The sequence below is a fragment of the Pecten maximus genome, chromosome 1 (assembly GCF_902652985.1).
Source record: "Pecten maximus chromosome 1, xPecMax1.1, whole genome shotgun sequence".
NCBI classification, from domain to species: domain Eukaryota; kingdom Metazoa; phylum Mollusca; class Bivalvia; order Pectinida; family Pectinidae; genus Pecten; species Pecten maximus.
In genome coordinates this window covers 12,255,773-12,283,553 of record NC_047015.1, presented here as the reverse complement: position 1 = coordinate 12,283,553, position 27,781 = coordinate 12,255,773, and the positions used below count along the sequence as shown (strand labels likewise).

The following is a 27,781-nucleotide window of genomic DNA, read 5'->3' as shown; positions in this document are numbered from 1 at the left end:
AATTAATTGAAGAAACTGCATCAAATAAAATATAGAATAGTGTCCTATTTTATTTATTATTGTCGACAAAAAATTACGTATTATTCGGCGATTGGTTAAAAATCATTTGCTGCGTAATGGAATATAAACAGGAAGTGAATAGCAGACTGCAAGTGCGAAAGTCGCATGTGAGGTAAGAATTTACAATATTTCGTGTATTTATATACACCACATGAATAACAATTCATAATTTTTGGCAATTATGTTCATAGTGTAAATGTGTTGGCTATTTATGAAGTAATGACTGTCCGAAACATCCCAAAACTCTAAATGCGTATGTTTGACAGGTGGTCCGAACAACAAGTGTCTTATCGCTCAGCTGTCATTGGTGTGATGAAGCACAACGACACATCTGTTGCTCACTGATGTTACAAATCAATTGTCATAGCTACATTTATGTGATTCTTATACATCATTGTACATTTTCACAGGGATACATTCACAATATACAGCTACAGTATGATAAAAACATTATTACCAATTGTAACATTTAATTTGCTCTTGAAGTTGAACTTCATAATTTATGAATGTGTATCAAATCATGACTGTGTATTGTGTTTCTAAATTATCTATAAAAGTGGCCGTCGCATGTGGTTATATTGAAGAATGACGTTTTAGGTATCTAAGCATTACATGATGTAGTGCCAAAAGAGATGATGTTGTTTTTAATTCATTTGATTGTCAGTGTTGTACGATACTGTCATACAGTACAACAAATTAATTTCCAATCAAGGCTAACAGAAGCAAAATGTACATATAGCCAGGATTACTTGAAATAACATTAAACTTTATATGGTTCATGATAAACAAATTTGAAGTCGGTTAGGCCTATATGATTAAAAAAAAGAAAGCAGACAGCATTAGCCTCAAGAGCTATTTTCTGAGGATCCTTCGTGCACAACTTACTCATAGTATGGACATACATGTATACATGATGAATTAGATACAATGTGATATATTCAATTTAGAGCTCATAAGTTTTATAAGCCTATGATAACAGAAGGTGTAATACATTTTAATAATGTCAGGGGCTAATCTAGGATTTGGGGAATACTACATATTATAAAATTTAGGGGAAATGAAGGGGCCATAGAGTCTTGAATTATTCTTGAAATTTTAACATTTGACAGCTATTATTTGCTATAATTCTTACATATTTCATCAAAATTTGGGGGAGATCCCCTGTTTTGGAGAATTTTCCCCTGTTTTATGACATTTTTTCTTGATGGGGAATTTGTTTTTATTCATTGGGGAAAACAACATCAGTGGGGAATACTACCTTATTTCGGTAGTAAAAATGGGCTAGATTAACCTCTGAATGTACTTGATTTATGGATATTGTTTCAGATATGGATATATAGAGGCTTTCAGTCTACATCAGTAATTTGTTCAAATAGATTTATCCTAATGATTAACTATATTTCTATCAAGTAGTAGAACATTATTGTACTGTGGAAAAGGCAATTTTATATGGTGAAAAGCTATCATGACCGCAGCAGTTACACCCCTGAAATTTAGCCCTCTTTTATTGGGAAAGTAGCACGCGAACAGAAGTAGGGCAAGAATAGGAAGGCAAGCTGTTGTCTCGTTGTCATGATGTTGGCACATTTCTGTTGTGTCCCATGCTGCAATGTGACACATTAAATCTTGATAAATTCATCGAATATCCATGGATGAAAGGTGTAAAATTCTTTTCTCTGCCAAACAGGGAAACATGGTTATTTGAAGAAAGTGGACCTCACTTATTGTGACTGGCCCTTAGATTAAATAATTAACAAAACTCTATTATAATACTTTCTTCCTGTTTGTGATCAAGGAAGTATTTGCTGTGAGATACAAGTTCTGTTAAAGCCGCACACTCCCAAATAATTCTAGTTGCACACATATATGAATGGCAATCCAAGATCCTCATTCACGCTCTCCTAACATTAAAATGACCACTGGATTGGATGCTAGACCAGGGGCTTTAATCCTTGCGTCATAAACATATAAAGATAATATAAATATAAAAAATAGTCGCATTTATTTTCATTGCAAGATTTGTCATGGAGCCGAGAATGAGGCTACAACAAGGTACATTACACATAAACTACACACATGCCAGGCTGTTGTTTACATATCGAGTATACATTAACTTGCCTAATAATGCATTCATTTGATCACATCAGCAAAATATTCTCATAATAACTTATCAATATAAACAAACATACAGCTATCTAATTAATTTTGAAATATGGCACTACAGATACAACAAAACATTGATAAAATTCAGATCGATGAAGCTGACAATGTTCGAGGAATACGAAACAAGCTAACCAGCAATCCGATGCACGTCCGGCAAAATCAGAATTTGCGTCTATTCCTTTTTTATTCTTTTGATGAGTTCCAACGAATCAATTCTTTTCCTAAGGAAAGCCTGGGCTTTTGCCGGTTCCAGTCCCTTTTTACATTCTTGCAGGCCCACATTTTCGGCGGTCCACCATTTTGTACTGATTGATGACCTGCCCGTTGAATTATGGGACTAATTTGCACAGAAACTTGGTCCGTCGGTACCAGTTATTATTTTTGGGAATTTCCTGTAAACTTTCATAAATACACATTTTCTTCTAATTTTGGATTTGGGATAATTTGTTAGGTATATATTAAGTCTAAAAACTGCAATTAGGTCAAAATGTAATCATTTATATATATTTCTTTGGGAGTATGTGACTTTAATGTCGGTAAACCTGGCAGTCTCTACTGCATGGTTTAAATCAACAACAGGTATGATATTGGAAAGTGTACTGTAACTTTGTACATCATTGTTTTCAATGCATTACCCAATTTTTGCAAATAAAAACATTCTTATTTGATATCACAGATTAAATTCATCAATTAATTTTTTTTGTAGGACTACCAGTTGGAAGTAGAAACTTTTCACCAGAATATGTCACTGAAACGAGATTCTGTACCTCCACCGAGACCGCCAGCTCCAAAGAGCTTAACCAGAAGATCAGCATCAAATAACTCCATCAAAAAAAGCTTCAAGCTATTAGAGGAAGATGAAGAAGATGAAGAGGACTTAACAGTTTTAACAGGAGAGTTTGAGAAAAAGTTGGACAAGAACAAGGCAGATGTAAATGCATCAAAGGGTGATAAATCAAAAGAGTCAACACCTGTAAAAACTACAAGTTCAACTCCTCAGAATGAATCAAAAACACTTGGTTTGAATCAAAGGTCAAGGTCATTAGATGATGACAAAACTTCAAGTAATGTTTCCAGGATAAAGCAAAATTTTGTTGACATATCTTCAGGACTTAAAGATAAATTAGCCAAAAAATGGGAGGAGCTATCTGCAGAAATCAATTCTCCTGTAGATGCAGATACTGATCAAAAAGCAGAAGAGATGGTTGATCAAAATGCCATACTTTCTAAACACGATGTGAAACGATTAGAAATCCAAGTATCAGATAGTGGTGAAGAAAAGTTGATCATTGAAACAGCGAAAAACAGTAATTCAGATGAACAGATCAAGGATGAATCGGACAAAAAGGTACTGGTAAGGTCACGTAGACTACCTCCGACTCCAGAGGAAATGCCTGCTGATACTTCAGATTTTCAGTTAGTTGAAGACTTTTACACAACAGAACCAAAGGATGTTTTATCAGATACAACTGTGCAATCTAATGAACTCCGTCAGCGTAACAATAGCAGTTCAAAGAAAATAATGAAAAGCAAAGGTTCTAAGGCATCAAATTCTCCAACAGGAACACCAGTATCAATGTCAAAGTTGATGACAAAAAATCACTCTGAAGATATTGATCAGGATATTGAGGTATCAAGTATAACTGAATTTTTTGATGCATCAGATGTGGATTTGACTTCAAATAATTCTGTGAAACCAGATCTCCAGTCTGGTAATGAGAAACCCAAATTGACAACAGGACATGTGAACATGTCAGATTTGACTGCTGTTCCAGTGAGGAAATTAACAGCAGGGAGCATTTTCATTTTCCTCTACTGGATCTTGCCTCTCCCATCATATCTATCAGGATTGTTGATGGGTATATTTCTTGCCTCTGCTGGATGGGCAGTGTACTTGTGGTTAAACAAACCTCCTACTCTGGAGCCTCCAATCGAAAGAATACCTGTCAGCCAGCTCCCCCCAATGGTCGTTCCAGAAATGAAAGATGTTGTCACAGAGGATGGAGTTTATAAGGTTCACATTTTTTTTCATAACCATTGTGTTTCATCCTTTGTCATGCACCATTTGAAAATCTTCCCTTTAAAATGCTGCCCCTCAGTGTTCAATCAACCCTGAGCGGATTTCAACCAAATTGAGTCTGAAGCATAGTGTTCCCCGCGCAATGATTGTGCAATGGTTGCGGGACCACTGGAAACAGACCATACCTGCCAACTTTCCTACCTTCCTACTAAATGCAGTCCTTTTTCATTTTATGTTTTAGAATAGGGGAAAATATTTAAAACTTAATTAAGAATAGAATATAACTTTCCATATAGGAAGCTTAACTCTGCTAAAGTGTGATATCATTGTGATATTTACATTAATTGACTGTATTTTATAATTAGTTTTCAATGTGTAATCAAAAGTTTATTAAAAACTAAAATATTAAGACAGCTGAATTAGTAAGTTCTGATTTAAGGTATTCTCAGAAATATTTTTGTAAACAAAAAAAATATTTTGTATATCTGGTATATTGATATATTTGTTGTGCTCTATATGTATTGAAAATGTTGCTGTAAATGTACTCTTCTCACCCTTGGGAATTCCAATAAGTTGGCAGGTATTTTTTGGGGCATAGCCCAAAAGGGTAACCTAACCAAAATTTTGCTTAAAAATGCTACTCATGATTTGCCAGTCAATGTATATTCTGTTGGGCCATATGCTATGAGGTGTTTCCAGTACTTACTCAATGAAAGTATTTGCTTGGGACCCATAGGTCAAATGAAAAGGTCAGTGTTACTATAGTTGCATCATCAGGATCTTCTGAGTTTTTTTCACACATAACCACATTCAAATCATTTTTTACATGGAGCGCATCAGAAATTTTACAGTGTCTAATTTTATTCTATGTACCAAAAGACAACTAAAATCCTATTCTTATAATTTAAAAGTAGTCTTCCATTGCGCTGGTATCGAAACATTGAAAAACTGTAGTTGATATAATATTTTAATTAAGCATTAACTAGACTGACTAAACCAATAACATAGACTTCACGTTTCCATATATATGTAAGACTGCATAGCTCATGATACATGTATGTTAGAACCACTGCTTATCACCAACATGTATCTTTTCATATTTTGTTATTTTTTTCAATACTTTTTTATTTTTCTTGATCGTATTTGAAAGATATTTTCCACATTAAATGCATATTTAATATTAGAGGAATTAGTAAAAAGATAAAAAAAAAACCACAAAATGATTAATTTACATAACAATAACAACAGACATATATGGATGGGTAGTGTAAAATGTCAATTTTACTTAATTTCATATATATACAAAATGTTTATGGTATTGATTGACTACATATATATATACCATTCACAATGCACAGTGTGCCCATGCCATGGACCATGACGATCAATTTTGGTACTCTTGGAATCACTGGTGTCACGCGTACGTGTACCTGTATTTTAGCCCAGAATTTCTCTGTATGTGACCTACATTTGTAGGTCAGGAAAAGTGGAAATTGACCATACTTCATTCAGTGCTTCTTATAAGAAAGTCCATTTATTGGATATAGCTTTAATTTCCAGGCCTAAAGGTCCACAATGGTCAAGGTCACTGTTGCAAAAAAGATATAAAATTGAACATTTATTTTTTGAATATGTAGTTGAATGTACATTTGTTTACATTTAAATTATTATCAAATGTTGATTGAATATCAATTATCTTGGTATTAGGCTCATTCTAAAACAATTCATTCTCAGATTCGCTCCAAATGAGCATTTATTACAGAATATAAGCCTTTGACCATGTTGATATGGATCATATACAGGTTAAGAAATTGTATTGATATATTCACTATTATGGACTCCCATGAGATTGATCTGTTAACTATTGTTGTCTTGAGGATATCTATTGTAGAATGGTGTCAATATTATGTGGTGGTAAATTGAAGATTTAAAACAGTATTTGATATTTTCAGACTTGTATAGTTTTAAATGCCCATAGATATGATAAGTAATGCAGCATTCTTGGACTAGCTGGCTTGGTACAAAATGTATTGCCTTAAGATGCTATTAATGGTATTGTGATTACGCACAGAGCTCTCATATGATAAAATGATGTAATTGAAATGCTGGTACAATACACCATTGTAGTATTATAAATATTGTTATTGTAGGGATGGATGAATGAAATTCCAAGCTACAACCCAGAAAAGTATCACATCAACCAAACTCATTCAATCTATGTCGATCTAGAAAATTCAGTTTTACGTCTGCGGCGGCCAAAAACAAACATTGCCAGGCGTTCAATGTGGGATGAACCTCCAATTCCGACACCCCAGTTCATTCATCAGAGACATTACAACTTAGAGGGCAGCAAGGTATTTTTGGTGCCACCAGGACTGGTGAAAAAACGTATTTGGAGCAAAAAATATCCAATCTGCATAGCCCTAGCAAGTACTGACCCAAAACACCATGCTATGGTGAATGAGCAAAAGCTTGCTGAGACTCCAGACTCTGAGCTAGGATTTGAAATTGTAACAGAGCAAACCTGTGGGAATGGAATCCTGTTCCTGTTTGCGAGGACTTGTAGGGAGAAGGAAGACTGGTACAAACGTTTTACTGCAGCTGCAGCAGCTAAGCCCCTCCCAAGCCATCTTGGTCTCATACGCAAGTGCATTAAAAAGTCATCATCCCAATCCCAGCGCCATAGCAGGAACAACAGCACAGAAGGTGTACAACAGAACAAAAGGCAGGAATCAACTGATTCAACGTCGTCAGGGTCATCCTCCCCAACTAAGGAAACAGATGATATCCCTGTGTCTAGTAAATCTAGCTTAGAAGACTTTATACGCTTCATGGGCAGGGTTATGCCTAAGGAGGTGAAAGACTCCCAGTCAACCCCAACTCATGTGAAGCGAGGGACTCCAGAATATGTTAGCCCCATTGATTGTGATTTCAACATACTCTGGCTAAATGCACTCATCAATAGAATATTTTGGGACTTCCTGCATGAGCAGTATTTTATTGATAAAGTCCTGGATAAACTGCAGAGGAAATTAAGTAAAATACATGTGAGTTTTGTATAATTTTTGTATAATTTGAAATAGAAACCCTACATACTGAGATTTCTGTATTATGATTTTTCCTGCGTGAAAAGATAATTTTTAAAGTCTCAAGGTAAGTTTAAGTCTATGATTTTACCTATCCAGTGATGATGCCAATGCTGAAAGGGCCGTTATAAACATTTCACTCTGCAGTTTTTGTATTTAAATCTGTTGCTCAAAGGTATCATTTCAACTATAACCAAACTTGGTCAGTTCACACAGTGGAAAGCCTCAATACACTCTTCATTAACATAATAACATCCAGAATTTATGGTTCTATTATTGGGAAGTTATGTATGCTGGGAATCTGGACTTTTTAAGATCAGTTTCTCAAAAATTATACTATTGCATTGTAGTATTACATGAATATTAACCTTAGATTTTTAGATATGAAATCTTTATTGTCTCTCCAATTGATTTATAATATAGTTTATTGCCGAATTGGAATGAATTCTATAACAAATCAGATGTATTTTTTCTCACTTCTCAGAAAGAGCGTTATTTGGGGTAAAATGTCATATTTAGGCAAATTTTGAGAACTAGTGATTGTACTGAAAGACCATTGGCCATTGGTAAGTCTTAGAATATCATAGACCAGTTTAAAGTAGGTAAATTCTATATATGGTCAGAGGTCTGTTCATCTTCAGACATCCGCATGTAGAATTGTACTCTTCTGCATTTGATTCATAAGAATTATTATTTCTGAACAAATCTCTATAATCGTTCCACATTTTCACAGTTTTCCCATGCTTATTTCAGATTCCATATTTCATAGAGGAGCTAAAGATTACAAATATCGACCTGGGAAATGAGGTGCCAAATTTGCGTCGTGGAGCACGACCCTACTTTGATGAGCAAGGATTCTGGGTAGATATAGATGTCAACTATGAAGGTGGCTTTCAAATGACAATAGAGACCAAAGTGAACCTTATGAGGCTGAAGAAGACACCAATTGACAAACAAGAGACAGAGTCAGCCAGAAGGTAGGCACACTTATTGTACCTTTATAACTTATTCTACCTGTGCATGCAAAAGATTATCATTTATGTTTTCAATTTAAGATAAACCCTTTTTAAGCACCTGCTGCACTGAGTGCAACAACGCTTATTATTATTGTGATCAATTTTTGGTGACCAAAGTTTAAATGTCAATCGAAGCATGGTGTGTGCATAACTAACTTCTTATGCAGCATAGCTAGTGCTTGAATGTATTTTGGACATAGACCTAGTTAAATGCAAGATATTTTGTGAACATGTGAAGAAATGAAGCTTAGGAATCTGCAGAACTTTTTTATGTTCATTTTCAGATCAGCAATAACAGATGAAGACGAGGAAGACAGTGCTGAATCTTCAAGTGATGAGGAAGAAGATGCTTCCTCACCAAGTGCAGAAGATGGGTATGTCTATAAATAGTACTGTCAAATAGAATTATTTATTCATGTTAAAATAGGTTTTTTAGGGAATTAATGTTTGTTAGATGGTTTGTTCCTGTCTGTATACATTTCACCAAATTGATGTACAATTATACTAAATATACTGCAGTAATATAACTGTTTTTACATGTATATATATATATGGAAACAGTATATTAATTGTTTTAAGTATTATTTCTATGTCACTCAATAGAATGTTGAAGGTCCTGATGAAGCCTCGCATATAGAGGCGAAACTAGTCGACAAATAAATTATAAGTAACCCACTTACCTGGTGACACTTGTCCTTGTTGCGGTTAACCTCCCCCCTCTTTATATTTATATACTCTGTTAATCGCCCTGCATACCTTGTGTATCCAAGTTCAAGTGAAGCACCCCGCTGAAGGACCCACCCACCTGAACTGACGTTGGCTCTACCTTCCTTATTCAATAGAATGTTACTACATATACTCAAAATATACCAGTGATGATGTTAATAGCTTTTATTTTGTCGGTAGTGCACGAGGTGGTAGAGCCAGCAAAAAGATCATGGGATATCTAGGCAAGATCACACAGTCCAAATATTTCCAAAGTGCTACAGAGATCAAGTATATCAAGAAGAAGATGGAAGAAGTTTCCAACACACCTATAGAACTGACGGTTGAAGTTCGAATACTGTCTGGGACCATGGCTATCAACATCCCTCCCCCTCCCACTGACCGACTGTGGTAAGTAAGACTGCCATGGCTATCAACATCCCCCCACCCACTGACAGACTGTGGTAAGAATACTGACATAGCTATCACCATTCCTCCCCCTCCCACTGACAGACTGTAGTAAGAATACTGACATAGCTATCACCATTCCTCCCCCTCCCACTGACAGACTGTAGTAAGAATACTGACATAGCTATCAACATTCCTCCCCCTCCCACTGACAGACTGTGGTAAGAATACTGACATAGCTATCAACATTCCTCCCCCTCCCACTGACAAACTGTGGTAAGAATACTGACATAGCTATCAACATTCCTCCCCCTCCCACTGACAGACTGTGGTAAGAATACAGACATAGCTATCAACATTCCTCCCCCTCCCACTGACAGACTGTGGTAAGAATACTGACATAGCTATCAACATTCCTCCCCCTCCCACTGACAAACTGTGGTAAGAATACTGACATAGCTATCAACATTCCTCCCTTCTCACTGACAGACTGTGGTAAGAATACTGACATAGCTATCAACATTCCTCCCCCTCCCACTGACAGACTGTGGTAAGAATACTGACATAGCTATCAACATTCCTCCCCCTCCCACTGACAGACTGTGGTAAGAATACAGACATAGCTATCAACATTCCTCCCACTCCCACTGACAGACTGTGGCTACTGCCTGAGAGACCCTAACTGTCTGTCAACATTTGAAAATTTCCCTCCTGCAGGCCAATCAAAACATTTATTGTTCATCATACCCCTCACTTTAGCAAGGGGTGTAGTAATCACATTTTGGGTCTGCATGTGCATATGTACGCCCATCCATGATAATTTTGTCTACATCATATCTCATAAACCACTGGAAATATTTAGTTCATATTCACACCATAGCATCATACTATCAGGTTCTACACCAGATTATATCATCCAAGTTATAAGGTTAAAGGTCACACTTAACCACTTTTCAAATAAAAAGCTTGTCTCTGAAAGTACATTATAGCTCTTGATCTCCTGGACATATATAGTTCATATCCACATCATAACATCACAGCATGAAATTCTAATCCAAATTAGATTTTGATGGTCCTCACTCAAAGTTAAAGATCAAAGACTGCACTTAACTAAATTTTTGAAAAAACTGGTGCACATATCTCATGAAAATCTTGACAGATACATAAATTTTTTGGTGAATCCCCTAATCACTTTTATTTTTATCCTCTATTAACAAAGTTTTACTTAGTAATATACATTTGTTTTCATGTATACAGTACAATAAGATTTACAGAAAATGTGAGCCTGCCCAATTCCGTGGAACTATAGCTATTTCCCCTTTTTGTCCCCTTACTGCAGACTTCATTAATGATCCAATTGCCCTGATACTTCATGCAATTATTACTGGTAAATGTAAATAGATTTTTGTCCTCCTCATGCTTAGGACTTATTATCCCCTCGGGACGAAAGTCAGGGAGGGGATATAGCGTTCCGTTCGTACGTAAGTACGTACATAGGTACGTAAGTACGTATGTTTACTTTTTGTCAGCGCTCTTGCGACTTCATTTTTGAACGGATTCTGACCAAACTTCATATATGGGTCCAGCATGGGAATACCTCGAACGAGTTCGTGTTTCAGGGTGCCAAGGTCAAGGTCACCGTTACTATTTATAGAAAATCTTTGTCAGCACTCTTGAAACTTCATTTCTGAACGGATCCTGACCAAACTTCATATATGGGTCAAGCATGGGAATACCTCGAACGAGTTCGTGTTTCAGGGTGCCAAGGTCAAGGTCAGCATTACTATTTATAGAAAATCTTTGTCAGCGCTCTTGCGACTTCATTTTTGAACGGATCCTGACCAAACTTCATATATGGGTCAAGCATGGCAATACCTCAAACAAGTTCGTGTTTCAGGGCGCCAATGTTAAGGTCAAGGTCACCGTTACTATTTATAGAAAATCTTTGTCGACGTTATTGCGACTTCATTTTTGAATGGATCCTGACCAAACTTCATGTATTGGTCCAGCATGGCAATACCTCGATAGCCCGTGCCCGATAATAAGCCCATCCATGTCTATTGCAGTTCAGTGCAAATGACAACTGATGTTATTTCAATGTCCTGCAATAACCCCACCCCCCATTTTGCGTCAGAGTTCATGTGTTAGCACACGAGGGGATTTGTATCGTTTGCGATGCCTTGTTTAATGATCCGATTATCCTGAAACTTCATACTCATTTACTCACAGTTATCATCTCTTGTACTAGTGTGTGTTTCAGCTATCTTGAGGTCATTGTTACTATAAATAGATTATTTTTGATAAGTTGATTCTTATAGTCTGTGATGCCCTGTTGTATTAGGTATGGGTTCAGAGGCAATCCCAAGCTACACCTGGTCGCTAAACCAAAGGTTGGAGCTAGAGAACTGACCATCACACACATAACAGAGTGGATTGAGAAAAAACTGTCCACAGAGTTCCAGGTAAGGTTGATTTACTTTACATTTGAATTGAATAATCTGTGTGGTTACATGGGCAGTATTTCAACTTGTAGGTTTAAAAAGATCATAAATAGATTTATATAGAAATGCTCACTTATATAATTAGATATGCTCACTTATATAATTAGATAGTAAAATCAAACTTGAAACATGAAGTATCTACTTACATGTTTTGGGTATTAAATTTTGTCTTAGTTTCTTCAATAGTATCTTAAAAAGTGATGGATGTGGATCACCTGCAGATTACCCGAATCCTTTAGAATTATAGAGTGATTCACATGTATTTCTATATAACACATGTAAGTTAAGTATGTCTATCTAGATATAGCTAAACATAATGTTTAGGTGCTGTGAAACAGCATCCTTTAACGGTCATCCCCAAATTTTGCTAGAACAATTCATTTGGAACTCTCGGGGGAATGAAATGTTGCTTATTTCAAAGATAAATCTGGATGAGTTCAGGATGGGACCGGAAATAATTTTTCCCAAAAATGCTAACAACACACTAGACAATCTTGTCTCCTTCTGCAAGGTATTTGTTTGTGATTAAGTAATATGATTCATGCTTTTATATGTTTGAAGATATTCGTTGAATTTAAATAAATTATAGAAAAACAGCTTTAATCATACCTGTTTTATCCCTGGTATTCCGAACTATCTTCTGTGCAAATTATTACGCTTGCTTGCTGGTTTGTGCGAGGGGAGGTAATTCGTCTACACTCCAGTTGATGCCACATTGGAAAGTTGCCTTGAGCTCTTGGGTTGATAAAAATGGCCCTTGGCCATCGGATAATGTTTTTAGTCTCAGATTTTCCATTTGGAAATTGATAAGTGAAATCTCCGATTGTTTTACATTCGATACTTAAAATGAAAGTCAAATACTTCACTGGTTCGTCATTTCCGAGAAATAGGCCATAGTTAAAATAGTCACCCCAAAATGGTCGTGCTGGTGGACTTCGTTGAAGTGATTATGAAACAAAACCTAAAGTTAGCTTGTTTCCGCAACAGAGATTCTGATAGCAATAAATTAAGAGGTTGCATGTTTTAAATCAGTCGATAGTGAAATGCTTGCCCAAATTATTTAACATAAACGTGCGATTCAACAAGTCATAGGAAGAGATAAGGTAGGCCAATTCATGGGGAACAAATTAAATATCCGAGATTTCTAATCAGGATACAGATCAGTTATTACACGAAGAGAAAAAAAAATAGCAAATTGAGTACAATTTAAAAACTGGGAAAATAAATCACAGGAATCTTGTATATAGGGAATCGTGATGTTGTTTATCGAGAAACATGAAGGACGTCGTGGATTAATCGATAATAGAAATTAAGGTTAATCATAGTATGCCAATTCAAGTGAGGTCTAAAAACGTAATTCTTCACTGTTCATCACAAATTCAACGCAACCACAGCCTTTTTAAAGTAAATAAAATTTCTTAAAATGACATAGGATAATCATCAGTAAAATGATTCAGGAATCATCAGTAAAATGATTCAGGAATCATCAGTAAAATGATTCAGGAATGCACTTAAAAATAATGAAAATGCCTTCTTATCACATGCCATTTTATTAGCCCACCATCATCAGATGGTGGGCTATTCAAATCGCCCTGCGTCCGTGGTCCGTCGTCCGTCCGTCCGTCCGTCCCTCCGTCCGTCCGTCCCTCCGTCCGTCCGTAAACAATTCTTGTTATCGCTAATCCTCAGAAAGTACTGAAGGGATCTTTCTCAAATTTCATATGTGGGTTTCTCTTGGTGCCTAGTTATGCATATTGCATTTTGAGACCAATCGGAAAACAACATGGCCGACAGGCAGCCATCTTGGATTTTGACAATTGAAGTTTGTTATCGCTATTTCTGAGAAAGTACTGAAGGGATCTTTCTCAAATTTCATATGTAGGTTTCCCTTGGTGCCTAGTTATGCATATTGCATTTTGAGACCAATCGGAAAACAACATGGCCGACAGGCAGCCATCTTGGATTTTGATAATTGAAGTTTGTTATCGCTATTTCTGAGAAAGTACTGAAGGGATCTTTCTCAAATTTCATATGTAGATTCCCCTTGGTGCCTAGTTATGCATATTGCATTTTGAGACCAATCGGAAAACAACATGGCCGACAGGCAGCCATCTTGGATTTTGATAATTGAAGTTTGTTATCGCTATTTCTGAGAAAGTACTGAAGGGATCTTTCTCAAATTTCATATGTAGGTTTCCCTTGGTGCCTAGTTATGCATATTGCATTTTGAGACCAATCGGAAAACAACATGGCCGACAGGCAGCCATCTTGGATTTTGACAATTGAAGTTTGTTATCGCTATTTCTGAGAAAGTACTGAAGGGATCTTTCTCAAATTTGATATGTAGATTCCCCTTGGTGCCTAGTTATGCATATTCCATTTTGAGACCAATCGGAAAAAATAAAATGGCCGACAGGCAGCCATCTTGGATTTTGACAATTGAAGTTTGTTATCGCTATTTCTGAGAAAGTACTGAAGGGATCTTTCTCAAATTTCATATGTAGGTTCCCCTTTGTGCCTAGTTATGCATATTGCATTTTGAGACCTATCGGAAAACAACATGGCCAACAGGCAGCCATCTTGGATTTTGACAATTGAAGTTTGTTATCGCTATTTCTCAGAAAGTACTGAAGGGATCTTTCTCAAACATTTTTGCAAGTTCTCCTTGGTCTGTAGTTCTGCATATTGCATCTAATTCTTGGGACTAATAGGAAAACAACATGGCCGACAGGCAGCCATCTTTGATTTTGACAATTGAAGTTTGTTATCGCTATTTATCAGAAATTGCTGAAGGGATCTTTGTGAAATTTCATTTGTAGGTTGCCCTCTGTGCCTAGTTATGCATATTGGATTTTGAGACCAGTCAGAAAACAACCTGCCCGACAGGCAGCCATCTTGTATTTTGACAATTGAAGTTTGTTATCGCTATTTTACAGAAGGTAATGAAGGGATCTTTCTCAAATTTCATATGTAGGTTCCCCTTGGTCCCTGGTGTTGCATTTTGGGACCAATCCGAAAACAACAGACAGCCATTATCGCTAAATCTTAAATTTTATATATAGGTTCCCCTTGTTTGAAAAGTACTAGAGGGCTGTTTCTGAATTTACACAGATTAGTAAGACTTAGAGGAAGGGAAAAGTAGAGAAAAGATCAATCTGACATGGAACCTATAAAGATCATTCAATGGTGGGCGCCAAGATCCCTCTGGGATCTCTTGTATTTATATAATATTTGCTTGTCTCCTGTTTTCAATCCCTCATGCACAGCACCTATAAGTGGCCTCAACACTTTGATTTTCCTTTTTGCATTTTTTTCCCCTGAGTATGTAAAAGCTGTTAGATTATGATCTTTGTGTTGTATAAATGAGTAACCACTGTATTTTAAGTCCCCTACCGGAGAAACCGGAGGACTAAAGGTTTCCTCCCCGTCTGGGTGCGGGTCCAGTTGGGGACTTTATCTTAAGCCCAGCATGCTTGTTTGTTTATTTTATAAGTGCTCATCTTTGCCTACATTTAAGGTCATACACTTATAGAAAGCACTTGTGAATAACCTATGAAACTACCCAGTAATATAATGATATCATTACTGTTATGTTTTGGGAAATCTGTAACAAAACTATCTTATATCACCTTGAGTATTGATAAGTTGCCTGAAAACGGCAAATGTGAAGAGGACTGTCAAGCTAGTCCCAATAAATGACCATGACTAAATACAGGAACAGGTCAGAGGTTTATCAAACATAAAATGATCTAGAATGTCTTATGGTTTAGATATTAGTACATTTACATTAAATTCTTTATCATTGATTCCATAGTTTTTAGGTCATCTGACCCGAAGGGTCAGGATGACCTATAGTCATCATGCTTCGTCCGTCGTCGTGCGCCGTGCGCCGTCCGCCATGCGCCGTGCGTAAACTTTTCACATTTCAAACTTCTTCTCAAGTTCCATCAGTGGGATTGAGTTGAAACTTGCCTGAAATGATGCTGGGATGGTCCTGACCAAGTGTTGTTATTTTTCGGGTCAGTCTGAAATCCAAGATGGCCGCCACAGCCGCCATTTTGAAAACACATTTGAAACTTCTTCTCAAGTTCCACTGGTGAGATTGAGCTGAAACTTGCCTGAAAGTATCCTGGGATGGTCCTGAGGAAGTGTTGTTATTTTTCAGGTCGGTCAGAAATCCAAGATGGCCGCCATGGCAACCATCTTGAAAAACACATTTTAAACTTCTTCTCCAGTTCCACTGGTGCCATTGACCTGGAAATTAGTGAGGATGTTAAGGAAGGAGAGCCAACAAAGTGTTGTTATTTTTTGGCCCCGTAAAAACTTCGACATGGCAGCCATGGCGGCCATTTTGTAAAATGATTGCGCAATCATGGTTCTTCTAAACAACACCTATTTAAAACTTCTTCTCAAATTCCACCAGTGGGATTCAGCTCTTACTTACCAGAAATGATCCTGAGATGGTCCTGAGGAAGTGTTGTTATTTTTCGGGTCGGTCAGAAATCCAAGATGGCCGCCATGGCAACCATCTTGAAAAACACATTTTAAACTTCTTCTCCCGTTCCACTGGTGCCATTGAGCTGGAAATTGGTGAGGATGTTAAGGAAGGAGAGCCAACAAAGTGTTGTTATTTTGCGACCCCGTAAAAACTTTGACATGGCAGCCATGGCGGCCATTTTGAAAAGTGATTGCGCAATCATGGTTCTTTTAAACAACACCTATTTAAAACTTCTTCTCAAATTCCATCAGTGGGATTGAGCTGCAACTTGCCTGAAATGATGCTGGGATGGTCCTGACCAAGTGTTGTTATTTTTCGGGTCGGTCAGAAATCCAAGATGGCCGCCATGGCAACCATGTTGAAAAACACATTTTAAACTTCTTCTCCAGTTCCACTGGTGCCATTGAGCTGGAAATTGGTGAGGATGTTAAGGAAGGAAAGCCAACAAAGTGTTGTTATTTTTCGACCCCGTAAAAACTTTGACATGGCAGCCACGGCGGCCATTTTGTAAAGTGATTGCGCAATCATGGTTCTTCTAAACAACACCTATTTAAAACTTCTTCTCAAATTCCATCAGTGGGATTGAGCTGCAACTTGCCTGAAATGATGCTGGGATGGTCCTGACCAAGTGTTGTTATTTTTCGGGTCAGTCCGAAATCCAAGATGGCCGCCATAGCCGCCATTTTGAAAACACATTTTAAACTTCCTCTCAAGTTCCACCAGAGCTGTTGGGCTGAAACTTGCCTGAAATGATCCTGAGATGATCCCGACCAAGTGTTGTTATTTTTCGGGTCGGTCCGAAATCCAAGATGGCCGCCATAGCCGCCATCTTGAAAAACACATTTTAAACTTCTTCTCAAAATTCACCAATGCTATTGAGCTGAAACTTGCCTGTAATGATTCTGATATGATCCCGACCAAGTGTTGTTATTTTTCGGGTCGGTCCGAAATCCAAGATGGCCTCCATAGCCGCCATCTTGAAAAACACATTTAAACTTCTTCTCCAGTTCCACTGGTGCCATTGAGGTGGAAATTGGTGAGGATGTTAAGGAAGGAGGACCAACAAAGTGTTGTTAATTTTTCGGCCTCGTAAAAACTTTGACATGGCAGCAATGGCGGCCATTTTGTAACATGATTACGCAATCATGGTTTTCCTGAACAACACCTATTTCAAACTTCTTCTCAAATTCCACCGGTGGGATTCAGCTGTAACTTACCAGAAATTATCCTTAGATGGTCCAGACCAAGTGTTATTATTTATTGGGTCAGTCAGAAATCCAAGATGGCCACCATGGCCAACAGTGCCACTATATACTTGCTACAGAGAATGCATACTACAATAATATAAGGGTTTTAATTTAGAGTCAGATGACCGTTAAGGCCCCTGGGCCTCTTGTTTAGCTTTATGCCATGGTGCAGTGTCCGTCGTCTGGCATCCGTCAACATTTCCTTTAAGTCCCTACTAGTCCTGAACGCCTGAATGGATTTTGATGAAATTTGGTCTGGAGCATTATTTGACAAACGGGATCAAACTTTGTATAAACGGATGGTGTGGCTCCCCTGGGGCCGAAGGGGCGGGGCCCAATAGGGGAAATTGAGTTAAGTCCTTTAAATCCCTACTAGTCATGAATGCTTTAATGGATCTTGATGAAATTTAGTCTGGAGCATTATTGGGCAAAGAGGATCAAACATTGTATAAACGGAGGGTGTGGCCCCCCTGGGGCCGGAGGGGCGTGGCCAAATAGGGGAAATTGAGTTAAGTCCTTTAAATCCCTACTAGTCCTGAACGCTAGAATGGATCTTGATGAAATTTAGTCTGGAGCATTATTGGGCAAAGGGATTCAAACGTTGTATAAACAGAGGATGTGTCTCCCCTGGGGCCGGAGGGGTGGGAGCCCAGTAGGGGAAATTGAGGTTAATCCTTTAAATCCCTACTTAAGTGTTGAACGCTTCAATGGATTTTTATGAAATCTAGTTTGGAGCACTATTGGCAAAGGGGATCAAACATTGTATAAACGGAGGGTGTGGCTCCACTGGGGCCAGAGGGTATGGGGCCCAATAGGGGAAATTGAGGTGAATCCTTTAAATTGCTACTAGTTCAAACCCTTGAGATCCCCATACCATAACCATATGTAGCATTGTTGGTCATAAGTTGGTCATAAAGAGTTAAACACAAACCTGATCTAAAAATAGGCCATTGAGTCTTTCCCCATCGATAGGGACTTAGTTTCTTTGATATATCTTTGAAACCATTGGGATCCCCACCTATTAACAATATATAGCATTGTTGGGCATAAAGCAGATAAACACAATCATGATGTAGGAATAGGCGCTGGGGTCTTTCCTCTCCCTATAACCATAGCATTGTTTGACATAAACATATATAGGTATTAACAAATAGAACATGAACATTATTTTGATGTTTGGTCAAATCCAACCAGGTGAGCGATACAAGCCCTATGGGCCTCTTGTTTTAGATCACCTGAGAGAAAGTCTAAAATGACCTTTTCTAATCGTGTTTTGTCTGTTGTCGTCCGTACATAAGCAATTTATATTTTTGACTCCTCCGGAATCTCTGAACCGATTTCAATGAAATATTGCAGAAACCTTCCATGATCAAAGGTCAACCTTAATTATGAATTATATGGTCCCTCACCCCGGGGACCTGAGGGATTGGGTAAAAAGGGGTCAAATAAATTGACTGAAAATTCAAAAATCTTCTAAAAAACAGTTATGGTAAAATCAAATAGAATGTACTCTCATAGATAGAAGGGTATTAAGTTGCTTCACCAAAATTGTGTATTTCATGACTCTGTGGTTGAACGTTTCCCCTCGGGGAACTCGAGGGGAAGTCTTTACTCTATCTATGTGGTAGCATGTACAATTTAAATACAGGTATGGATATAGCAGTTATTCTGCATCAAATATTTATAGAAGTAGTCATTGAAGCATGAAATGTAGTTCAAATTCAGCATATGCAACAATGCATTTAATAGATCAACAATGACTGTACCATTGATCATTTAGAATCCCTGCAGCACGTTCAGTTGCACAGATATAGGAAACAATGGATCCTTTTCCTATATCATGTTTCATGGCTTCCTAACTTCCTGCACTAAAGGCCAACATATTCATTACATGAATGTAGAAGGAAATACGTCAACAGGAAGATATAGTTTGTATTCTGTAGAAAATGGTGGGAATCTATCTTAAGTGGAATGTATGAAAGACATCAAAACATAACGTCAGAGTAAAAACAAATTTGTATAAAGTGTTCTGTGGTATTTGATGTATTGATTCTGTTACCGTTTTGCTCTTTGCACTTTTAATGTGCCTTTGAAATGTCATCATGCAGAATGATATGAGTTATCAAACATAATGGTCCCTAAAGAATTCTGATAATTAGCTGAAAAGCTAGAACGAGGTCTGTCAGCTTTATCTGTTTTGTATGAGACTACAGATATTCACCATACAGTGTTTATATTATTTACTTTATAATATAAAGGAAACACTTATATATCATCAAATTTTACTTGTAAACTTTCCTTTTTCTTCCTGACAGAGAACATTTGTATACCCCAATTTGGATGACCTGGAGGTGCCAACATTTACTACATACACCCCTAATGGTGTGGAGTCTACTGGCCACAGTCTTTAGTCCCACACAGAAATCAGCATTAACCTACACAATGTCATGTAGGTATGCAATATTGTGCAATATATCCTATTTATTATAATTTCTGTATATGTTTGTATCCATAAGTTATTGCTGTACATCAAGTTAAAGGTGATATGCTTACGTGTTTTAACAGGTTAAATTCCAGTTTGTGTATGGTAATGCTTTACCAAACATTACATATGTAAAACTGATACTATTTCCATGAAGCTTTTACAAAGATTCAAAGTTAATTTTTGAATTGTACAAGAGACATTGTAATATTTATTTTGTATACATTTTCTGTCTCATTACTGGTACCATCTTAACCTAATAAGCACAATGGAGAATGAAAGAGGGATGTGCTTGTTAAAACCATGTACAGGTTTCTATGGAAACCATGAATCTTTTGCTTTGAAGTACATGCATGCATCTTGGTTAATAATAGATTTTGTTTCTTTTCTCTGGATAAAGTCTCTAGGTAAAAGACTTACATTTGCAGATTAAGTAAATAAGTTACCTTTCACGGTCAATAGTTAAGCACATCCATCATTTTTCCCAGAAAATGATGAGACAGGTTTGTTTATAAGGCTAAATACAGATTGTAAACTTTTAATGTATCAGGATAATCTAATAATACAGTCCTTTTAAACTGTATGCTTGCTTGTGTTTTCAAGTTTATTGTAAGTAAAATATAAAAAGATAACAAAATTAATATACCAAGAAATCAATTTTTACTTGAAATTAGGATTTTGCTTGAAATACATGTTAAGTATAAATTGCAACTCTAACTATGTTATACAAATTTTAATTTTGTACTATGGATTATTGATGTTGATGTTAACTCACTTTTGCCATATCCCATTATTGTCAAATGAAGGATGTTACAGTGTTGGTGCTACTGTTGATGCTAGACTGTACTTCATTGTTGTGTGAAATACACTACTACCCTGTACATAAAATTATTGTAGATTTAGGGTCATACATGTATCGAGCACGTACACCAACTCACAAAGCTGATCGAAGCACATATAGTGTATACCAAGATGTTGTTGAAGGACAATCCAGCAATACATGTACCCTTACACCAAATCTTAGCATGCACTGTACATAGCGTATATAACACTGTTTTTTTAGTGCAATATACTGTCCTAAGCAAAAAATACATCCATTTTGCTTTTAACTTTTTGATCCACATCAAGAATTTGAATTCTTGAAAGCAGAAAGTGTCATTGAGCAGCCATTTATGTACCATTACCCTGTACATAGCGCTATTGTTGGGGAGTCCATGTGTAGATTTATACATTTCCCATATATATATATTATAAAGCTGCTAGTAGCTGGGTAACAAAACTGGTATTTAAGGATAGTCTATTACCAGTGGTATGGCTGGTTGCATTACTAGCTTTCCTCTCGGTGTAGTATGCCAGACTTAGATAGCATTAATACAGACCCCACAGATATAGTGTATTTTCATAGTAAAATGAGCATGGTCATTTTATCATTGTGAAATGATAAAGGTAGGTTTTATAAAACTGGTACACTGTTTTTATGGAATATTAAGCATATGGAATACTGTTATCAGACTGAGTGTAGGATTATGTAGACATATAATTTTCATCATGAATAATTGATTAGGATACCCACCATCTGTCAAAAGATACATCAAAACTGGTCATATTGCTAGAATTTATGAATAAATCAAATAGATAATGAATTTGATCATCTGTGATATTTGAGTCTGAGATCAGATGTAGATAATAGGCTGTATCATCAAACTGAATTCCCAATTATTCCCGATTATTCTCAATACACTGTCACACTGGTATTGATGTATATTTTATCTTAGTTGTGTAAATTATATAACAAATATGCACAGGAACCTTCAGATATGTATGTAATATTATGGTCTCAAAGTTTGTTTCAACAAGGAACTAGAAAAAAAATATATTGGTAAAAATACCTCAATATGTGGTGGGGCAATTCACTGTATTTCCGCAATGATATTGGCGATTCCCTTTGTTCAATAATAATCTCATCCCTTGTGAAAAAGATTCTGCAGATTTTGCTTGAAGTTTGAAACAAACATACCGGGGGTATTTAATCCCAATTTTCTACTACATACTGAGATGATAATGTTTTGCCATAAATCAGATTGTCACTTAATATGTGACTTTGTTTAGGGTGTATCTTAATAAATTTTTCACCTACAAATGTCATATTTTTTATGGAAGTATGTTGACTTAGGTGTCCTTTTATTACTTGTATACTTGTCGTGGACCCTTAAATATACATTTATAATAATGGGATAGAGAATGCTGGACTGTGTAAAAACTTTGGCCCTTTGCTCATTTTTTCATATAAAAATGTATTGTGAGGTGAGGAACTACAGATTGCTCACAGCACCCAGCCACATCGCACATACTGTGTAGGGATGAATTGTAGAAGTTAAGTCCACTTGTACTTACCGGTTATGCTGGATTTAAAGGTAGCTGTTTGATGTGATATGTACTGAATAGTGTCTCTATAATGCATATTGACAGGTGGAGTATGCAATCTGAAAATTACACAATTAATACACTGTCGACATTGTATGCAAAGTAAAGCATTGTATATGGCATACATTTCATAAATAGTCATTATTTTTCCCTGGTGGCCATAATTTCATTGTGGGTGTTTAATAAAATGTAACATGTATCATTGTGGCTTCATTTGTGTAATTGTTTAGGTACAATAAATTGGTAATGCACATCTAGATAAACTTCATTTAGATGTATATAGATATGATGAATTTCATTTTCACATTTAGTTACATGTACATTGTAACTTAGTTGTGCATCTAGATAGAATGGAACTTAATTGTACTTATCTACTGACAGATTTAGTTATATAATTTAGTGACTTATAGGGAAAACAAATTATGTAACTGACATGTTTCTTGTTCCTAAAGCCCATTGTTGTTCCTTGTACTCGTGTATAATCAAAATTACAGTGAGGTTATACTAACATATTATTTTTAGGTCATCTGACCTGAAGCCTGGTCAAGATGAACTATTGTCATTGTGTTTCATCTGTCGTTGTGCACTGTCCGCCATGTGTAAACTTTCACATTAAAACCCTTCTTTACCCATATGCCTGAACAGATTTCAACCAAATTTGGCCTGAAACATCATTGGCGGAGGGCAATCATAATTTATATAAATGAAGCTGATTTGACCCCTTGAGACAAAGGGGCTAGACTCCAAATGCTTTAAAACACTGTCTACTCCTCCTAATAATGCTTGAGTGGATTACAACCATTTCATCATTTCATAAATGAATTTGGCTTAATAAGATATATTTTGATGACTAGAAGTAGCTACCCACTGCTGACCAAAACTACTGTTATGGAATACAGAATCTTATTGAGATTTTACTGAAAGTGGGGTGAATATGCTGTAAGTGTAGTCTGTTAGATGACTATTTAGGCCCATGGGCCTCTTGTTTTGTATTCCTTAGTTTAGAATTGCCTACATGTGTAATAGCATGTACTCTACAACTCCATGGGATATGCTTTTTGGCAGAAAGCAGTATAAAGTTTGGGACATGTTGGATACATGCTTGGAACTTTACAATGCAAACTTGCAATTGGCTTATACAATGTACTATGTTCCAATTTAATAATGAATCATTTTAGCTGAACAAGACTTAAGTATTATAATTATAGGAACACAACTATGAGAATGACATCACTACCTACTTTGACCTTATCTATTGAACCAGGGAGAGAAATCAATTAAACAAGAGTTGTTAAAACTATATATATATATACAACATTTACATAAAACACCTTGATTCTAAATGGAACTCTACACAGAAAATACATTTTAATATGGAAGTACTTATAAAGTCTGTTGTCTAATCACTTTGTTAATACATGTACTGTTATATGTTTTCTTTATTTATAATATTATCTTTGTTTTGTGAACTATAAAAGTATATTTTCTTGCTAACTTATTTATCAGTACGGAAAAAGGAAAAATGATGCACCTGATGATGGTTTATTTTGTCTGAAAAATGTGTAATTCAAAGTTTGTATATTAAGTTAATGTTTATTATGAAGTGGATACTCTGTACAACCACTCATCAATATTGTTGTTTTTATGCTAGTTCAAGTTTTAAAAATGATTATTTAACATTTGTTGCTTACCGGTGTCTCTGTATCTTCCATAAATGTACTACACCTGATTATATTATGTATCTAATTTTATGTTCGAAGGAACTGGAATGATTTATTCTAAAGTCTAGTCACTCAAAGTCCTATCAGCATTAAAGCAGGTCACCATACAGTGGTGATTCATTAGTTCATGTAGACACCTCTCTTCCTTATGGCGATCATTGTGGACGAGTTAAGTAACCTGCTTCCTTCTCTGGGTCATTATGGACATATTAAGTCAACTTTTACCTTATGATGATCATTATTGGGCAAGATCAATAATTTCTCTTCCTTATGATGATTGTTATGGACAAGTTCATCCATTTTATTGACAATTACTGATACTGTAATTTGTACTGCGACAATGAAAACTGGATGGACAGTTGGATAAATGGTGTCAGGATAAATGGGCCTCCACTCAGAAAACTTCATATAACTGGTGTGTGGATTAAAATTTCCACCTAAAGGTGAGAAAATAAAACGTTTTTTAAAGATACCTATAAAAAGTAATAATATTGTGCTGTTTCAAGATGAAATATTCTGCTGACAAAACTTTAACAACCCTTGGGATAATGTTTTAACTGGAGATTATTATAAATCACTGCCTGTGAATGGTTCTGATACATTGTATACCTGTATCTGAGGGTTTTGGTCTATTCATGAAAACCCATGCTCAAATCATCTTTAAGGTATGACTTCTTGTTATGGAATCAAACAGTAAACACTTGGAAAAGAGAAATTTAAAATTGTCAAAGCATGCCTTCTTTAAGAACTGATTTCAGATATGCAAAGTTCTAGTAGAAACAATCAGAAAGTGTGATTTATGTTTGATTCAGTAATTAGGACCCTATAGCAAATCATTCTGTACAATTTTAATTTTCTGCTGATTACTTCAGTATTAATTTACTATAAATTTTGTCAAGATGAGTTCACAAAAATTCATACTCTAAGTAAAAAAAATCAAGGTCTATATCATGTCAAGGTTATCAGACCCAAAGTTCAAGATCAAATTTTGTATCTTTTCACTTATGAGCATTTTTAGGTCATCTGACCCGAAGGGTCAGGATGACCTATAGTCATCATGTTTCGTCCGTCGTCGTGCGCCGTCCGCCGTCCGCCGTGCGCCGTGCGCCGTCCGCCGTGCGTAAACTTTTCACATTTCAAACTTCTTCTCAAGTTCCACCAGTGGGATTGAGCTGAAACTTGCCTGAAATGATGCTTGGATGGTCCTGACCAAGTGTTGTTATTTTTCGGGTCAGTCTGAAATCCAAGATGGCCACCATGGCCGCCATTTTGAAAACACATTTGAAACTTCTTCTCAAGTTCCACTGGTGAGATTGAGCTGAAACTTGCCTGAAATGATCCTGGGATGGTCCTTAGGAAGTGTTGTTATTTTTCAGGTCGGTCAGAAATCCAAGATGGCCGCCATGGCAACCATCTTGAAAAATACATTTTAAACTTCTTCTCCAGTTCCAGTGGTGCGATTAAGCTAGAAATTGGTGAGGATGTTAAGGAAGGAGAGCCAATAAAGTGTTGTTATTTTTCGGCTTCGTAAAAACTTTGACATTGCAGCCACGGCAGCCATTTTGTAACATGATTGCGCAATCATGGTTCTTCTGAACAACACCTATTTCAAACTTCTTCTCAAATTCCATCAGTGGGATTCAGCTCTAACTTACCAGAAATGATCCTGGGATGGTCCTGACCAAGTGTTGTTATTTTTCAAGTCGGTCAGAAATCCAAGATGGCCGCCATGGCAACCATCTTGAAAAACACATTTTAAACTTCTTCTCCAGTTCCACTGGTGCGATTGAGCTGGAAATTGGTGAGGATGTTAAGGAAGGAGAGCCAATAAAGTGTTGTTATTTTTCGGCTTCGTAAAAACTTTGACATTGCAGCCACGGCAGCCATTTTGTAACATGATTGCGCAAACATGGTTCTTCTGAGCAACACGTATTTCAAACTTCTTCTCAAATTCCATCAGTGGGATTCAGCTCTAACTTACCAGAAATGATCCTGGGATGGTCCTGACCAAGTGTTGTTATTTTTCAAGTCGGTCAGAAATCCAAGATGGCCGCCATGGCCAACAGTGCCACTAAACCTGCAGAGAATGCATACTACAATATTATAAGGGTCTTTAATTTAGAGTCAGATGACCGTTAAGGCCCCTGGGCCTCTTGTTTGTTATGACATGATGAGGCAAAGTTAGCCAGAATTCAACAAGGAGTCAACTGACCAAAAGTCAAAGTCATTTGGTCAAATAGGTCAAGGTAACTGGGTGAAAGGTTCAGGTCAAATTGTGTATAATGTATATTGTGATTCCTATGTGCAATTACTTTTGAAGTCCAAATGTCAAATGTCAACTTCAGCAATAAGGGCAGATTCTTGATTAATATGGGGAGATATATAGCCACACTACGGGCCATTTATAACCTGTCATTGTTCTAGTATCTAAGTTTAACATTTTGAGATCTCAATTTTCTACTAAAAAAAAAAAGGGAAAAAAATCAAAATCAAGAAAGTAGAGTGAGTCTGCTACTTTTAATGATTAGATTGAGAAAAGCAAATTTGTGTGATGAAAATAGATATATGTTGTGTACACTTATTGACAACAAGATGAAAACTGAAATCTTAACCTGGACATCAAACCGTTATCCACTGGAGATTTCTCCATGGCACTAGTGATTTTTGTTTTCATGGAACTGATGGAATAGTCTGTAAATGCCATAATTACTTCTTGCCAGTTAATTTATCAGTGATACTCGAGATCTTCTTTGTTTAGAACAAACTTCAATGTTTAGTATTATTTATCTTTGTTCATAAGATGACATGTAACTACTTTTATTTGATAGTACATGGTGTACCATTGTTAACAGATTATAATGACAATGTACTGAATAGATGTATTTAGGATTTATTTCAAATGAGTCCTGCACAATAAAGTACATTCTTTATTGTCAAATTTGTGCAGAGATAGAAATTTAAGATAGTGTTGCAACTATTATGGTAAGAGCACAGACAATAGGGTCCAAACATACCTTTATAGAAGGGTAGTCACCTAGAAGATGCAGTACAAAGTTACATAGTTTTTCATTATATAAATATTCATATTCTTGACGGATTATATTGATTTATCAAAATGTAGATGTACTATGTGATCTCAAGAGATTCAAAACATGTGCAAATGTTTGCTTGCTGTTTTTTTTTTTTTTTAATTTTTGATTTTATTTTTTCTCTGTGAAATTATTCTGTTCAAATGATCAATACTTATTTTTATGTGGTTGATATATTGAAGAAAAAAAATTGCTGCTACACATATTTTATTCCCTGAAGGCATGACAGGGTATCTATCTGCATGAGCCTTTTGGTTCATTGAAAACTCGGTGAGGACAGCAAACTTATTTGGAAACACTCCAGGAACAAACTTTCTCAGACCATTACTGGGACCATGCAGTTCATTCTAAAGTAAGGACA

General features: G+C 36.4%; 1 protein-coding gene across 1 annotated transcript; it reads left to right on the top strand.

Annotated features, from left to right (window-relative positions):
- The first annotated feature begins 130 nt into the window (after positions 1-130).
- Positions 131-25,341, top strand: LOC117325191 (testis-expressed protein 2-like). The gene is made up of 8 exons (XM_033881216.1): positions 131-172; positions 2,930-4,237; positions 6,394-7,290; positions 8,083-8,306; positions 8,630-8,719; positions 9,252-9,461; positions 11,800-11,920; positions 20,020-25,341. The coding sequence occupies exons 2-8, from the start codon at positions 2,966-2,968 to the stop codon at positions 20,113-20,115; spliced, it is 2,910 nt and encodes a 969-aa protein (XP_033737107.1). The 5' UTR covers positions 131-172; positions 2,930-2,965; the 3' UTR covers positions 20,116-25,341.
- The last annotated feature ends 2,440 nt before the right edge of the window (positions 25,342-27,781 follow it).

Excerpts from the sequence above, each read along its gene's own strand:
- LOC117325191 (XM_033881216.1), top strand. The coding sequence starts at position 2,966 with ATGTCACTGAAACGAGATTCTGTACCTCCACCGAGACCGCCAGCTCCA. Across the intron at positions 4,238-6,393 it reads CAGAGGATGGAGTTTATAAG|GGATGGATGAATGAAATTCC; the intron begins GTTCACATTTTT and ends TTGTTATTGTAG. Across the intron at positions 11,921-20,019 it reads AACTGTCCACAGAGTTCCAG|AGAACATTTGTATACCCCAA; the intron begins GTAAGGTTGATT and ends TCTTCCTGACAG.